This window comes from Abramis brama (assembly GCF_963993115.1).
Source record: "Abramis brama genome assembly, chromosome: 3".
NCBI classification, from domain to species: domain Eukaryota; kingdom Metazoa; phylum Chordata; class Actinopteri; order Cypriniformes; family Leuciscidae; genus Abramis; species Abramis brama.
The window spans coordinates 20,073,112-20,090,826 of record NC_139965.1 but is presented as its reverse complement, the minus strand read 5'-3'; the positions used below and the strand labels follow the sequence as shown (position 1 = coordinate 20,090,826).

Here is a 17,715-nt window from a genome sequence, read left to right as displayed (position 1 = left end):
GGGGCGGATATGCTCTCGAGAAAGGGGATTCCCCAGGGGGAATGGAGGCTTCACCCCGGGACGGTTCAGCTGATATGGAATCGTTTTGGCAGGGCGGAGGTCGACCTCTTTGCGACGAGCGAGAACACGCACTGTCAGGTGTTCTTCTCGCTGTCCCGTTCCCCCCGGGAGGTGGACGCGCTGACTGCACGATGGCCGAGAGTCTGTCTCTATGCTTTTCCTCCGGTGAAAGTTTTGCCCATGGTGTTGTGCAAAATCAGGGAGGAGAAGGCGGCGGTGACTCTGGTAGCCCCGAACTGGCCGAATCAGCCCTGGTTCGCGGATTTGGTAGAGTTACTAGCAGGGCAGCCATGGGAGATTCCGCTCAGGAAGGACCTTCTGTCTCAGGCGGGCGGAACGATTTGGCATCCCAGCCCCGGGCTGTGGAGCCTCCATGTGTGGCCGCTGCAGGGTCGCTGAGCGAGCGGGGCGCGCTGCATTCGCGAGTTTTGAAGACTATCGCAGAGGCGCGAGCTCCGTCCACCAGGCGTTTGTATGCTCTGAAGTGGGGTGTATTCTCTAAATGGTGTCAGGATGTCGGTATAGACCCAGCGGACTGTTCTGTGTCGGATATTCTACGCTTCCTTCAGTATAGGATGGATGGAGGGAGCCTACCATCCACTCTGAAGGTATACGTGGCCGCTATTGCCGCGTTTCACCCCCCTGTTGACGGACAGTCTATCGGTAGACATGCGTCGGTGACACGGTTCCTCAAGGGAGCTAGGAGATTGTGCCCTGCACGGCCGCCTTCGGTGCCGCCGTGGGACTTGGCGTTGGTCTTGGAAGCTTTATCACGACCGCCTTTCGAGCCCCTTGCCTCGATTGCCATTAAGGAGCTGTCGGTTAAAACGGCTCTGCTTCTCGCTCTCGCCTCGGCGAAGCGGGTCGGGGATTTACAGGCTTTCTCTGTAAGTGAAGATTGTATTCGCTTTGGACCGGGAAACTGTAATGTTATTCTCAGACCGAGGCCGGGTTACATTCCTAAGTCGCTCAATACCCCGTTCAGAGCGCAGATCGTTTCTCTGCCTGCCCTGTCCGCTGAGCCATCAACCTCTCAGGTTTCGGATGCTCAGAGTGCTATTTGCCCAGTCAGAGCGCTCCGAGAATACATTTCTCGCTCGGCTGCGTTTCGACAATCGGACCAGCTGTTTGTGTGCTTTGGTGGATGCAACAAGGGACGGGGGGTCTCAAAGCAAAGGCTTGCTCACTGGATCGTGGACGCTATTGTTATGGCTTATGATTGTATGGGGCAAGAATGTCCCCTAAACATCAAGGCTCATTCGACTAGGGCGATTGCCTCCTCGTGGGCCTGGACTAAGGGTATGTCTATTCAGGATTTATGTCTTGCAGCTGGCTGGTCTTCTCAGAACACGTTTGCCAGATTTTACAAGTTGGATTTGCCCTCTGTAGCGTCTCGAGTGCTTTCGGTGAGTTGATCGCTTACACAGTGTAAAGAGCTGCTCTGCGCTTTGCTCATGAGTTGTTCTGTGTGCTATTGTGTGTTGTACTATTGTCACCGCTATGCGTTGGCTTTCTCTGTTGTTGTTGCCCTGTTGGTCTTCAGTGCAACCTTCCCCCATTTATACTGCTCGGGATATGCAAATTCCGATAGTGTTTTGTGAGCTTGTGATTGGTCCCTTTGGACCTATCGGAGGTTAGAGGTTCACTATTGGTCAATCTCGGCCTATCAGGCGCTTACATTCTGGGGGCGAGGTTTGTTTGGGTCTGTTCAGTGGTTGCGAGCCACGGCGGGATTTTATACAGTTCCCATATACGACATCCGTAATGTCGAGTTCCGTAGCCTTGATAGGGAACGTCTCCGGTTACTTTCGTAACCTCGGTTCCCTGAAAGGCAAGGAACGAGACATTACGCTCGCCGCCGTGTTCGCTATTGATTATAGCGTGTGTTCGATTCTGATGGAATTGACGCTGCACTTGCATTATAACTGCAACGGTGTTTCAGTATTTGCATATTTTGCGTCAATTGGCCAGCTCTGCTGGCGTTAGCCTATAAGATTTCAGCGGAAGTGAAGGATGAGAGGATTTCCCATATACGACATCCGTAATGTCTCGTTCCTTGCCTTTCAGGGAACCGAGGTTACGAAAGTAACCGGAGACGTTATTCTGGTTAATGCCAATTTTTGTATTTTGCCTTAATTGTCACTAGGGGGCAATCACAGTTTTAAAAGCTGATATAGCCTATCTTGTTTCAACTGGTAATAATACCCGTTAGCAGCTAGCAAAACTTTTCAGAGTGTAGAAAATAAGACGGATCGTTGGCTGATTCGTAAAAATATAATCATTGATTCTACGCCTAAAATAACTGGAGCAAACACAGATGAACCGAAATCTAACAATGACACACCGAGGCTAGAGGAGGCAGAACCTGTGGAGGCAGATCCAAGGCAGATCAAAAGACCCGTGGGAACTGTGCATAGCCTGGCAGGGGATACAGTGGTGCCAGTGAAAGTGCGAGGGAAGCGCAAGCATTCACAGGCCCACTTAAATTCAGCAAAGCGAAGGAGATATCAAGACGATTACATTCGGTATGGATTTACGTGTCTCCTGGTTGATGGGGATGCACGTCCACAATGTGTAATGTGTACGGAGGCATAGGCGCCGATTTATGTTTTCCTCCGTGGGTGCTCATGGGCGTACGCCCTTTAAAAAAAATAAAATAAAAAAAATAGTCACATTTTTTTTGCACTTCAGAACCTTAGGAAATGGACAGCGGCCGACACTTAACAGTGTTAAATTTGAAAAATACTGTTCGATAGAACTGCTTGGTTTGTTACCACAGTAACAGTTATCTGCGTGCTTCCTCCGCGATAAAGTTCCACATTTGCGGCTATCCAACACGAAAATGCATGCAGCAAAGCCTTTCACAACATTGTTTTCTTCAGTTTTGTCGACAACTTTCTCTCCACTAGCTATTCTTTTCTTCAACTCCTCAGCATCCATCTCGACGACTGCAAGCAGATCGCGCGCGCGCGGTTATGATGACTTTTTAAAAGTGAAAGTACGTATGTATAGAGAGACTCCTGGGAGGGCGTGGGCACAAATAAACTGATGTGGATTTAAAAAAAAATAATTAACTTGAAATACGGGCATATTTTTGTAGATGTGTTCCTAAAGATGTGCATATATTTTTACGTTTGCACATGATTGTTTTAAACCCGTGTTTAGACCCGTGTTTCCCCCGTGTCCGACCCGACCCGCACCCGTTTGAGCAAAATTTGCGGGTAGGCTACCCGAACCCGCGCAGGACTCTGTCACACAAGTCCACACAGTAAAAATTAGATTTGTTAACTCACCATTGCGGTTAATTCTTCGGAAGGAACAGAATTAAAAGAACTGCGCTAAAGCTGCGTACAGAGCAGGGTCACTAAAGAGGCTTTTCATCCGAGAAACGCTGTGATTGGTGGATAGGATATGGAGCAGGCGATACCATAGATATCTATGGGCGATACTACTCGACTGACTGCGACATAACCAATCACAGTGTGACAGACGCTTCACATATCACCGACTGCAATGATTAATTTTAAATGAATGTAGACAGAGCGCCTACTGGCAGTCTGGCACACGTGGGTGCTCGGTATTTTCCGTGGGTGCTCGAGCCCCGGAGCACCCACGGTATCGGCGCCTATGTACGGAGGTACTAGCAAATGACAGTTTGAAGCCGGGGAAAATGAAGAGACATTTACACACCAAACACCCAACACACATTGATAAAACAATCGATTTTTGACGTCGCAATGAGCAAGATTTGCGTGGTCAAAAGCAAGTATTGACTACACAGACTACAACAACTATCAAACTCCAGGCTGCATCTTATGAAGTTTCATACCTCATTGCAAAATCTAAGAAGCCACACACAATTGGCGAGACGCTCATTCTCCCTGCAGCAATAGCCATGTGTCAAGCTATGGATAATGAATAAAATAGCGAGTCAGCTTAAACAGGTCCCACTGTCAGATAACGCCGTTGCCCGACGAATAGATGACATGGAAAACGACAGATTCAGCTTATTGATCGTATAAAAAAATATGGAAAATTTTCCCTACAACTTGATGAATCGACAGATATATATAAGCTTTATTTAAACAGGAAAAGTCCCATTGAGACACAGTCTCTTTTACAAGGGAGTCCTGTATATATCAAATGCAGCACAGCTGCTCATATTTGTCAGATACTGCTATGAGGGGAAATTACACGAAGATATGTTATTTTGCACTACGCTGGATGGGACACAGGACAGGATATATTCAACAAACTTGACAGTAAGATGCAGGAAGCGGGGCTGAGTTTTGATAAGTGTGTGGGCGTGTGTACGGGTGGAGCTGGTGCTATGATGGGCAAACATAAGGGTCTAAATGCGAAGATACAAGCAGTTGCACCACACGTAAGATTCACCCATTGTTTTATACACAGGGAAGCTCTTGCTTCCAAGGCCCTTGATAATGAGCTGAGTTGCGTGCTTCAAGCAGTAATTAAAATTGTTAACGTAATAAAAGCACGTCAATACAAGACTGTTTGCTGTTATGTGCAAAGAAATGGGATCTGAACATGAATCTTTACTGTTGCACACTGAGGTCAGGTGGTTGTCGTGAGGGAAAGTATTGCGGCGTCTTTTTGAAATGAGAGATGAAGTGCGACTATTCTTATTGGATATACAGTCTCCCTACGCAGAAAGTCTGACAGATCCTACATTTCTGACGAACCTGGCCTACTTGGCAGATTTTTTTGATAGACTGAATGGGGGGGGTATTTACAAAAATAAATACCAATATTGTAAGCAATGCATTATATTCAACACATTGGCTAAATATGTGTAAGGAAGCAGAGGGTAATTGCATTTCCTTGATATTATATTCAAGGAATTTAGGGTCGGCAAGACTTTTTAAAATGTTTTTGACTGAAGTCTCTTATGCTCATGCAGGCTGCATTTATTAGATTAAAAATACAGTAGAAAGTAATATTGTGAAATATTATTACCATTTCAAATTGCTTTCTATTGTAATATATTTTAAAAAGTAATTTATTCCTGTGATGCAAAGCTGAACTTTCAGCATCATTACTCCAGTCTTCAGTGTCACATGATCCTTCAGAAATCATTTCTAATATGCTAAATTGCTGCTCAAGAAACATTTCTTATTATTATCATCAGTTGTGCTGCATAAAGTCCCCATGAACCGGAAGTTGCAACCGACTTTACTTCAGTGTTGTGAAGTATTTCAAAGTGAAACAGTATATTGAATAGAGGGCAGGGATTTACTTACGAACCTCCTCTCCATCCCTCGCTCATAAGTTAAGTTAAAGGGGTGGTTGATTATGATTTCACTTTTCTAACTTTAGTTAGTGTGTAATGTTGCTGTTTGAGCATAAACAACACCTGCAAAGCTACAATGCTCAAAGTTCAAAGCAAAGGGAGATATTTGCTTTTAAAGAAATCGTTTTTTAAGGACTACAACAAACGGCTGGTAGGGACTACACAACATTCTTCCTGGGTTAGTGACATCACAAACCCTAACATTTACATAAACCCCACCCCTGTGAACATGCAGTCCATGTTGAGAAGAGGAAGAGTTGTTTAGTAGAGCATATTTCTGCTCAAGCTGCTCAAGCTGTCCCATCCGTCTTTTCACATGCAATACAGTGCTTCACACAAATGCAATATCATGTCACTCTGTAGGCATCTTACAACAGTTCCCACACGAGCGATTTTATAGATTATCATGACAGAATATGCTAACCAAAGACTTGAACATAAGTTAACAGCAGCTGCATAAATTCATCAACTAACCATTCAGAAACGGCCTGCTGCATTCTACGTCACTTCTTCGAGTCTCTCCATCAATGTCCGACTCCAGTTTAAACAAAAGGCAGAACAGTTTCCAACATTTCAGTGCATGTCTGCGTGAGGTAATCGAAGCTGCTGCTAACAGACACGAGCTCTTGAAGCTCCGCCCTCTGTGCCGGGAGCAGCAACTCATTTGCATTTAAAGGGACACACACGAAACAACACGTTTTTACTGACCCTCAAAAGGGGACAATGTTTCTGCGGAAACAAAGACACCTACATCTTGGATGCCCTTGAGGTAAGCTAAAACATACCAAAATTTAATTTCAAAGTGAACTATCCCTTTAACATGCTGTAAAAAATATATGTGGGGTATTTTGAGCTAAAACTTCACATTCACACTCTGAGACATCAGAGACTTATTTTACAGCATGTTACAGCATTTTAAGGATATTCAACCCAAGCCGTCAAACTTACGTCATCAGAGAAGGAATAATAAATGTATTTCTATAAAAAAAATCTTACTGACTTTTGAAAACAAATTGACTTTTTAGGACCATTTTAGTTTCATTAAGTATAGGAATATGGTGAATTAAGATAAATTAGTCTATATTTGACATTGAGATGTCTGTGGTACTGCAAAAAATGTGCAAATGTGTTCTGCTTGCTAAGAAGGTGGTTGTTCAGGTGTTCTCAATGATTGCTAGGTAACTGCTAACCATAAACAAAATTTGTTTTGTCAAACTAACATAATGGCTGCATTTGAAATAGCATATTCTGAACTCACGCCATTGGTTGAGCCAGAAGGTAACGTGTAAGGTGGTTTAAACAAACAGTTCATTGTCAGTGTTAACATATTTCAGGGAAATCAACATGCAAACGATTTACTTAGTTATTTCTGCATATAAAGCTATGACAGGAGGAAGTATTGTAACTTAGAAAATCAATTTCACCTCTACTTCTAATGCATGCCTTGTCAAATCCAAATGACTTGAGCTTGTTTTTTTGCTGCTTTTCAAAACACTGTTTTAGTTTGATTGTTACACCCACACAGACAACTAGAGCAGATTTACAGGCCAAAATATGTTTTAACGTTAAAAACACATCAGTCTACCACCAGAAATACCTGCTTATCAGCAGCATCACAGACAGTAAACACATGCAATTGTAGTGTTTTGAGTAGAAGGTCTATGGCACGTCGATATCATGCTTCTACTGTTTTGAAAGCACATAATTAATGTGTGCAGTTTATTTCACACATTGAACCTCGAGGGGAAAACTGAGAAGCAAGTGTGAAAAAAGCTGTGATGTTTAATATTTCTTAACAGGCTCTTTTCTTTTAGTACTGTATTGTGCGTCTATGTAAGGCGTATCAAGGGTTTCAATAGAAGCATGTTTTTAGTGCACGCAGATCAGAAAAGCCAACACAGTCTTATGCTAAGCCAAGCCGGATACTGGACCATTGCTCAAATTTAGGTTTATTCATTTGAAAAAAAAACACACCCTAATCCTCAGTATTAAACTTTGGCGATTAACTCATCATGCATCATTTCTGCTCTAGACTGATACATAAAATCATGCAATTTACATTTATGCATTTGGCAGACGCTTTTATCCAAAGCAACTTACATTGCATTCAAGACAAGTAACACATCTTTTCAGTTCATGCATTCCCTGGGAATCAAACCCTTGATGACTTCTCGCTCTCTGTCTGAACTAAAGGAACTTAGTTATATTTTACTAAAGAAGAACGTGTTATATTTTTAAGCACTCAAATTTTTTTTTTTTTGCTGGTTTAAAATAAAGCACCACACTGCCAACCACTACCAACCACCCACAACAACCTAGCATAGCATCACAGTGGTGAGTTTTACTCACAACCCTAGTTTGCTGCACATCAATTTCCTTGTAATGAGTGAACTGTAAGCTGATTTTATTAGTGTTTGCTAAAAGATAATTTACTTACTATGTGTAACTAAAACGATCAACTGTGCTACTGGTATTGCATTTCGATTTATAACATTTTATATGAGCAGCAACTCTGTATATATAAATATTTTGAAATACAATTTTTTTTTTGAATTGATTAAAAGAGTTTGGCATTAGCATGTTGCTTTTCAGTATTTCATGAATTATATGTTTGTTTGTTTGTTTGTCTGCTTCTTTGGCTGTTTTCATGCCGAAAACCATATTTGGTTATTAAAAACCATTTGGTAAAAAACACAGTTTTTACATAAACTAATAAACGTACTACGATGCTTATATATAAATAAATGAAACAGGTAAGAAACAAATTTCTGCTCTCAAAAAAAAACATGGCATAGTTTATTACTAACTATTAGCAGTTTTAGTTTATTTTGTTTAAATAATCATATTTTCACATGAACACAAATCTACCCATTGTGAAATCATGAACCATGAATCATGAAGTATGAACATGGTTAAATTATGGCTAGCTGTGGAACAAGCAATATTCAATTAGTTTAAATGTATGATATTTAAAAAAGATGGATTTATTGATGATAAACATATAAACCTGGTTATTTTGTATTTAAAACACATCCAGTTTATTAGTACCATTACAGAAATCTTACCGGTTTCTTAGCGGTTTCATTTATGTATGACTGACAAATGTACATCGCATTAAGTTTATTAGATGGTTTATGTTAAAACTGTGAAATCCAAATGTATGGACATTTTTTCAAATACACAAATCTTAAATGTAGCCCTAATAAATGTTGTTTTGAGTGTAGCAGCTTCCAAAGCACAACATATGCTGGTCCTTCAGCTGTTGAACTTCACAATACACCAACTTCCCTTCAGTGTTTATGTAATTTTTCAGTAAAACATAAACTCACCCCATCCGGTCCCTCTCCGCTGTTATTCTCGCAGGAAAGACGGATTAGCTCGCGTGCCCTCTGGTCCTCTCCATCAGTATAGGCCTCTTGGATGTTCTTCAGAGTGGGCGACTGACTCAAGGAATGGTTGCCAACCGCTGACTGCTTGGCTCCCATCTCCGGAATGCCTGCGATTGGGGCATAGCCACCACAAAGAAACCATATACTCAGTAAAAGAGAAGGAATCTTAGCACACGCTCATGCTAAAGCAAAGATGACGCGATGGGAAACGAGCCCCAGATACAGGAGGAGAGGGAGCATCCGGGAATCAGGTCAGCCTCATAAAGAATTCACATGCCTTTCCCCCCAGACTGGTGAGGGTGTATTTGCGGAGCCGTGCTTTTCCACGTTCACCTTTGATGTAAAGAGCACCTACTCTGGGCGAGAGTGAGATCGGGAAGAAGATAGTGATGCTCACGAGTACATATGCATATTAAACGCATGCACGCAGCTCTAATAGCAAACAACAAAAGCAACAGTCTGGACACAAAACACACTTAAAGTGAAAAAGGCATGTATATTGGTAGTTTGCATGAAATATTTTTGGGAAGTTAACATGCTCTCTGGTGTGACATGCTAAACTCTATCTAAAGCTTTTTAAATGGCATTTTGATCATTCTTTTGTAATTATTATGCATGTAGGTTTGCCACCTTGTATTGTTTTACAAACTAAATGAAATATTTGTACTTTGAAAAATCAATTTGTCACACTACAAGACCATTTAAAATGAACTAGATAGATAGAACAATAGACAGAACATTTAAATGATAGAACAATAGACAGGCAGATAGACAGAATGATAGAGAGAATGATAGAGAGCCAGACAAATAGAATGATAGACAAAACTTTTGAATGATAGAGCGATAGACAGGCAGATAGACAGAATAATGGAAAGGAAGAGAGACAGGCAGATAGACAGTCAGATAGACAGAACGACGGACAGGCAGAGAGACAGAACAATAGACAGGCAGATAGACAGTCAGACAGACAGAACAATAGACAGAACGACGGACAGAACGATGGACAGAACGATGGACAGAACGATGGACAGAACGATAGACAGGCAGATAGACAGGCAGATAGACAGAACGATGGACCGAATGATAGACAGAACGATAGACAGGCAGATGGACAGAACGATAGACAGAACGATAGACAGGCAGATAGACAGAACGATGGACAGAACGATGGACAGAACGATGGACAGAACGATGGACAGAACGATGGACAGAACGATAGACAGAACGATAGACAGAACGATAGACAGAACGATAGACAGAACGATAGACAGAACGATGGACAGAACGATGGACAGAACGATGGACAGAACGATGGACAGGCAGATGGACAGGCAGATGGACAGAACGATGGACAGAACGATGGACAGAACGATAGACAGAACGATAGACAGAACGATGGACAGGCAGATGGACAGGCAGATGGACAGAACGATAGACAGAACGATAGACAGAACGATAGACAGAACGATGGACAGGCAGATGGACAGAACGATAGACAGAACGATAGACAGAACGATAGACAGAACGATAGACAGGCAGATAGACAGAACGATAGACAGATAGACAGACAGATATATTTATTTTGGGGTAAACTACACCTTTAATAATCTATTTTAATATCTCTGGGTAGATCATCAGCTAGACAGTTAATGATAGTTTTATGATATCAATCCAAGAGGCCAGTGAAGCTCAAATCAATCACTCCCTCCTATTATTCACATTAATCCATCGAGCCCTTTAACATTTATCTGGCGAATGTGGCCAGCGGCAGACGCTGCTCCATTAACATCAGGTCTGCTTTGATGTAAAGGAGCCGGACCTGCGGGTAAGTGCCGGTATGGCTGTGTGCTTTAATAGAAGATGCTCATATGAATAATTGAGAACATTTTTCTGATGATGATAGGCCGGAGAAAGCCTGAGGGAGGGTAACCATTAGAACAAATCCAGCCTGCATCAATACGGTCTCAGCTCACGTATCGCCCAGCCCAAATCAACCTGGAGGAGAAACCAAAGCCAAGACAATAGCTTCGTTCTGAAACCAGCAAGCTGACAACCTAGACGGATTTTAAGGTATTTGAGATGCTCCTAATGTGAAGGAAAGATGAGCATGAACACAGTTCAACTTGTTGCAACACCAAATTCGCTTGTGTCACCTTAAATCAATGACTGTAAATGAAAATGAATAACTTCACAAAAATGAAAACACATCACAAAAAGCCCAGCAAAAAAGTTCATCCAAGATTGTAGACAAAGTGGAAGAATTGTAGACTAAGAATACACTGAGGTATATTTCAATACCGATCTTTATAATAAATTCAATAATTTTTTTAATCTAATATTTATACTTTATTTTATTTTTTATTTCAATTACCAAAATCTTTTTTATAGCTTTAGTTAATAACAACACGGCGACAGACATACAGATGGATAGACAGATAGAATGATAGATAAACAGACAGACAGACAGACAATGATAGAGCGATAGACAGAATGATAGAATGATAAATAAAGTGATAGATAGATAGATTTGTATCATCACCCTGAAATGTTAACGAAAGTCTCAACATGGCATGTTTAATATATTAAAATGTTTTATATAACAATATGCTGTATTTTGGTAAATATTGCAAGCATATAAATGAACATTATCTTTGTGCTTATTAAAAAAAAAAAAAGTGGAAAAAATGTATTAAACATTTTGAATCTACTAATCTACAATGGCTGCTCTCAATAATATATGTGTAATATTATATATAATATATATATATATATATATATATATATATATATATATATATATATATATATATATATATATATATATATATATATAATATTAATGATGTCATATACTGTATATACTTTATGCAAATACACAAATATCAAGATATGTTAAATGTATTCAAACATACATATATATACATATATATATGTGTGTGTGTATATATATATATATATATATATATATATATATATATATATATATATATATATTATCAATATTCAACTCTAGATATGATAACGCAAACCTCTTAAATTTGAAATAATATGTATTGTGGAAAGAACTATACAAATAAATTAATTGAATTAAATTTCAGCTCTTGAAAAGACACTTAAAGGGAAAATGAATATTCTGTCATTAATTACGAACCCTCATGTTGACTTTTGTTCATCTTCAGAACACAAATGAAGATATTTTTGATGAAATCGGAGAGCTTTCTGTCCCTCCATTGACAGCTATGCAACTACCGCTTTCAAGCCCCAGAAAGGCAGTTAAGTCATCATAAGTGATCCATGTGACTCAAGTGGAACTTCATTTGTGTTCCTAAGATGAATGAAAGTCTTGCGGGTTTGGAACGACATGAGGATGAGTAATTAATGACAGAACCCCCTAAACAACCATTTACATATAAATGAAGTGTTAACACTTACTCAACATCTGCTGATTAGATCAAAAAAATTTAACTTTTTTCATTACTTTCACCATATTTTATTACCACTTCATCCCCTTAAACTATAGAAAACGTTTAAATCTAGCTTCCACTAAGTATAAGACAACCAGCTTCTACTAAGACGAGCACAATCTCAACCACTCAAACCATGTGACAAATCAGACAATGAAAAGAAAGTCTGAGGATGATAACAAAGACAAAGAAAAAAAAAGAAAAAAAAAGTATAAAGAGTAAATGAAAGGTTCACCACACTATCACTTCTCCTTAAACCCAATTCCCACTATGAACACTGACCTGAAACACAGGAAAGAACCAAGACATCCACAATACAAACACGCTGAGCGCTCTGTCAGCTACACATACCTTATCATTCTGCACGGATCTATCCGGCAATCATCTCATTACTGTGCGTCACAAATCCACAAGCTTGAAGTACGTCCAGCACCTGGAGCTTAAACCTGACTATAGAGCAGAAAGATGCTTCACAGAACGAGAATCCCGTCTCCTCCCTCCATGCTGTCCTTAATGGCAAGGTTATCTTACACTGCAAACACATTAAAGAGTGAAACCCAACCCACCCTGGCCTGCTGCTGTGTCTCTGTCCCTCCCAAGAGGACCTCAGATTGCGTTTGCAGCTAGCTCAAGCCGTGCTAAGCCAGATTAGCACATTGGCTTCTTTCTGCAGCTTGTGTTACCATCCCACAAGACCAGCGCTGCTCAGACGACACACTCAAACACACACAGATATGTGACGGGACTCAGACCTATGAGCCACGCTGCTCTAACACACACCGATGGATGCATGCAAAGTCACTGTTGCTAATGGCAACGGTGTTGCTGATGCTGAGCCGGCAGGGAAAAGGAAACCCAACACCTATGGCATGAGATTTCACCTCTGGGGGGATACTGACTGTTTTTCACGGGATGCTTACTTCATCTGTTTTCCGGCAGAATGCAACGCAGTGCAACCCAGAAATTATATACAGTTGGTTGTGAAAGTATTCACAGCCCTTCAATTTATTTTTCACATTTTATGTGGCTGCATTATGTTAAACTACTTTAAATTATTATTATTATTATTATTTTTTACATCAATCTACAGGTGAAACTCGAAAAATTAGAATATCGTGCAAAAGTTCATGTATTTCAGTAATTCAACTTAAAAGGTGAAACTAATATATTATATATACTCATTACATGCAAAGTGAGATATTTCAAGCCTTTATTTGTTATAATTTTGATGATTATTACAGTTTATGAAAATTTTCTAAATTTCAGAGATTTTGAATTTAGGGTTTAAGCTGTAAGCCATAATCATTAAATACACCATAATAACAAAGCAAAAAACTGATTTGTGACAACTTGGCCAATTATTTAAAAAAAAAAAAAAAAAAAAAAAACGAGATATTACATTGCATAAGTATTCATACCCTTTTCTGGGACACTTTCACTTTCCAATTTCACTTGTAAATATTACTGCACTTCGAGTGGAGTTAATCTGTGGCAAATTCAATTGAATGGGTATGATTTGTAAAGGTACACACCTCTCAATAAAATGTCTGAAAATGCATATCAAAGCAAAAACCAAGCCATGAGGCCAAAAGAACTGACTGTAGAGCTCAGGGACAGTATTATATCAAGACACAGATCTGGAAAGACTACAAAATAATATATTTATTCATATTTACTCTCCATAATCCTTAATGGAAGAAGTTTGGAACAACCAGGACTCTTCCTAGAGCTGAGCATTTGATGGAAACGGCCTTGGTTGGTGACCAAGAAGCTAATTGTCACTCTGGTTGTGCCTATCCAACCTGACAGAGCTTGAGAGGATATGAGGAGAAGAATGGCAGAAAACTGCCAAATGCGGATGTGCAAAGCTTTTCGCATCATACCCAAAAAGACTTGAGGCTATAAAGGTGCTTTAACTAAGTACTGAGTTAAGAGTTTGAATACTTATGCAATGTCCTTATTTCAGTTTTTCCTTTTTAATAAATTTGCAAAGTTGTCACAAATCTTTTTTTTTTTTTTGCTTTGTCATTATGGTGTATGAAGTATAGATTGATGTGAGAAAAACAAAACAAAAAGACCTTTAACATAAGTAAGCAACTTTTGCAAGACACTGTATATTACAACTAGGGATGGCCAAATATGAATATAGTTCATTGGACTGCTAAATGAATGTAAAATTTTGAATTGGCTGAATGCCAGTCAAAAGTTGAGACATGTGTGACTACATTTGTAAATGTAAAAAAACATTTTCATCAAAAGGTTAAATATTTAAAATAAGTGTTGAAGACATTTTTGTCCCTGCTCTGGGAGAAATATCTGTTACTGTAACTGTATTTTTTGTGTGATTTATACATTTAGTCAGTCATGCTAGCCCAGGCTAAGCAGCCAAAACTAATAAAAATATGTGCAATATATATTAATCAATGTCAAATGTTTGGACCCACTCATTCTTTATTATGACTATTTTCCACATTCACCATAAAGAAATGTATTTATCATTGTGTCATCAGAGAAGAGATGTCACTGCAAGAGGGAAGGGAAGTTATTTCTCAATACAAATCTGTGGTCAACCATATATTAATCAGTATCCAGATTTGACAAAAGAGTGAGAGCTGAATGCACATACTGAATAATGCAAATGAAATGCAAGCATACAGCCCAACCCCACAATCAAACTTGAGTACATGTGAGAGTGAGAGGAAATGACGTGCAATGCTATAAACACCTATTTGAAGAAAAGCCGGGTTTCAGTTCATATTTCTAAATATACTGTTCAGACTGTGAAGTTCCTCGAACCAGAACTGCACTACTGGTGTTGTTTAAGGTTTCAGAGGGGTGAAATGAACAACTAAAAAGGAACAAATCATACATGCTGCTTCTTACATGGTACACTAGGCCGAATTGAATTCACTCTTAGTATCACAATATCAATTTCTCATTTACATGACACAGTAAAGTCACTGAACTGGTGTTTCTCTCAGAGGGAAATATTAACCTTCATAGTGCTATGATTATACAAATTCACAAACTGCCACACTTCTGTTTATGCACTGTCTGACAATTTGTAAAACAATGAGGAAGTTTCTCTGACTTCAATATGTCTTCACTGAGAAAAAGGTCACTGTTTTTAAAGTTTATTTAGAGGATCTGCTATGAATCTCTGTCAAAGTGATGTTCTGGAGACGTTATAAAAGTAGATCACTGCCAGACCAAGTGCCAAATGTGCCATATTTACAGGGAAAACAACTAAATAATTAATTCAATAATTATCATAAGGTTTAAAGATATAATCTAAATAATGAATTAATGAATCAATTGATGAATAAATGAATAAATGATTAAAAATTAAAATGTAATAATTTATAATAATTTAAAAATAAAAATGCTATATTTAAAATGGTTAAACTTAGTTAAAATAAATAATTTTATAATAATAATTTAAAAATGAAATAAAAATAGACTTATTAATTATTTAAAAAAATTATATATGAATAAACAAGGAAACAAACTTTACTGTGTCCCGTGAGAGTTTGAGATTAATTTCGGACCCTGTTGAATGTAGAAAGGTTTTCTTACCATTTTGCTCCTCCATGATGCTGGTGATGCCACCGGGATCTGCAGGCTCTCTAACGTTCCAGTATGATGACATATTTCAGGCTAAAAGCTGCCGTTTCATTTTGAGGATGTCATCATTGATTGAAGATATGTGAAATACCCCTTGAGGAACAGATTGTGAGACATCCATTAATTTGCTTGTCTTAAAAAATTCAGAGACACTTGTAGACAAGTGAAAAGGAACAATACAACATGTAGAGTGCAACAGAATATATCATTTTAGAATATTCATTGCATTGTTGCAATACACTGATAGCAGAAAGAACAACATAAACAACAAATTAAAAAAAAAACCTCTCTTTTATACACATTACTGGTGTTATTCATAGGTGCAGGTTGTTTAAAAACAAAAAAGTGTCTTTGTGAACCCTTATTTTTGAAGTCCAATTCTGTTTCCTTCGGAAATATGTCCAAATATGAAAGTAAAGTGAAGTTATACAATGATTTGAATATGAAAATACAGCAACAACACCGGTGGCATCTGGCACATATTCATTTAGTTCCTCATAAATATGCCAACCATATTTTTATAGATGTCCAATCTAAAGTAAGTCTGCTGGTATCTTGCTTTCCATTTTAAGAGCTATACATCAGCTGATCCAAATACCAACTGTCCAATCTAACAATTATTCTACAAGTCTACAATCCACCACAAAAAACTGATGTATCCAGCAAAACCCTTTTCCAGAGCTGGTGTGTTGTGCCAGCTACTGACATGACTCATTTTTCCTTGGCTTGAGGTCATTGGTCATTTGGTTACAAACAAAACAGGCTTTCTTTGCCGAGTTACAGTAGGCTACATTGAATTTTAATGAGTGACCTCTGAAATGCTGGTACGGCCAGACACATTTTGACTCGCATTTTGCAATTAAATGTTTTGAAAAAAAGTATGAGTCCCATATGCAACATCACGGAATGTCAAACACTTTAAAAAACCATGGTAAACATTTAGTACCATATCAAAGTACTGTTAAATGTTCCATCACCAATGAACCAGGTACTAGTACTTTATTGGGTAAGCGTACTGTATGTACGTACCCCAGATATTAACGTTTACAACTTCTTTTTAATCACGTAGCAGAGACTGGGGGCTGGGGCTCCCCAATTTGTTGAATAAATGTTACAGTTTACAATATCCCACATACACAACCTCTTCACCTGCACTGCAAACGCTGCACGGCGCGCTAAATCTGTAAAGGCTGCACGCGCACGACGCGCGAATTAATGCAAGCGTTCCAAACCAAACTAACTAAACGTGCTACGTTGCGTCGCGACGGAGACAGTGTAGATGAGGAATACACATGTGGCGTCTAGTCAACAACATTATAAGATAGTTTAGTGTACTTACCACACACTTGAATACATGATATAGCCCGTAAAACCACGGAATAAAGCGGGGCTCCTCAGATGCTTTCGGTTTGGTTCCGTTTCGTAGACGCTCAAGGATCAAACTAGATTTCTACTTCCTGATCGGGGACAATCTTTCCTGAGGAGTTGAGAGTCTGCTTCTCATTGCACACACACACGCTCGCGCTTGTTTTCAGACCTGCTGGGGACTTTCCATAGACTATTGCTTGAGTCCATTATATTTCTGTATCGTAAATGTAACCGTCCCTCACAAATTTAGCATTTCCAACAAGACATTAATAACTATGACACAGGTGTATTTTCCTTGTTGGCTGTCCATATATAGAGTGACTTCAGAGTTTATTGGGACACTGCCATTGAGATGACTTGGAGAAAGTGTGCCAATCAACCTGATTTCACGGTTTCTGTTATGAAACCTATTTACATAATCATTAGCGAAACTTGATTTGCCAAGTTTATTTCATTCACTTCAAATGTCTAGTCAAGTTCCAGCATATTTCACTATATA

At 39.2% G+C, this 17,715-nt stretch overlaps 1 protein-coding gene across 3 annotated transcripts in view; it reads right to left on the bottom strand.

Moving 5' to 3' along the window:
• lrrk1 (leucine-rich repeat kinase 1) overlaps positions 1-17,350 on the bottom strand; it is a 92,026-nt gene extending 74,676 nt beyond the window's left edge. The window contains exons 1-3 of one of the 3 annotated variants that reach the window (XM_084107774.1): positions 17,188-17,350; positions 15,801-15,941; positions 8,701-8,867 (exon numbers count right to left, since the gene is read on the bottom strand). In XM_084107774.1, coding sequence (XP_083963900.1) covers positions 8,701-8,867; positions 15,801-15,873 — 240 coding nt within the window. In that variant the 5' untranslated portion in view covers positions 15,874-15,941; positions 17,188-17,350. Of the gene's footprint in view, positions 1-5,845; positions 5,865-8,700; positions 8,868-12,575; positions 12,822-15,800; positions 15,942-17,187 lie in introns of those variants that run through there. The other 2 variants (XM_084107775.1, XM_084107776.1) reach the window with 2 other exon arrangements.
• Between the last annotated feature and the right edge of the window lie 365 nt (positions 17,351-17,715).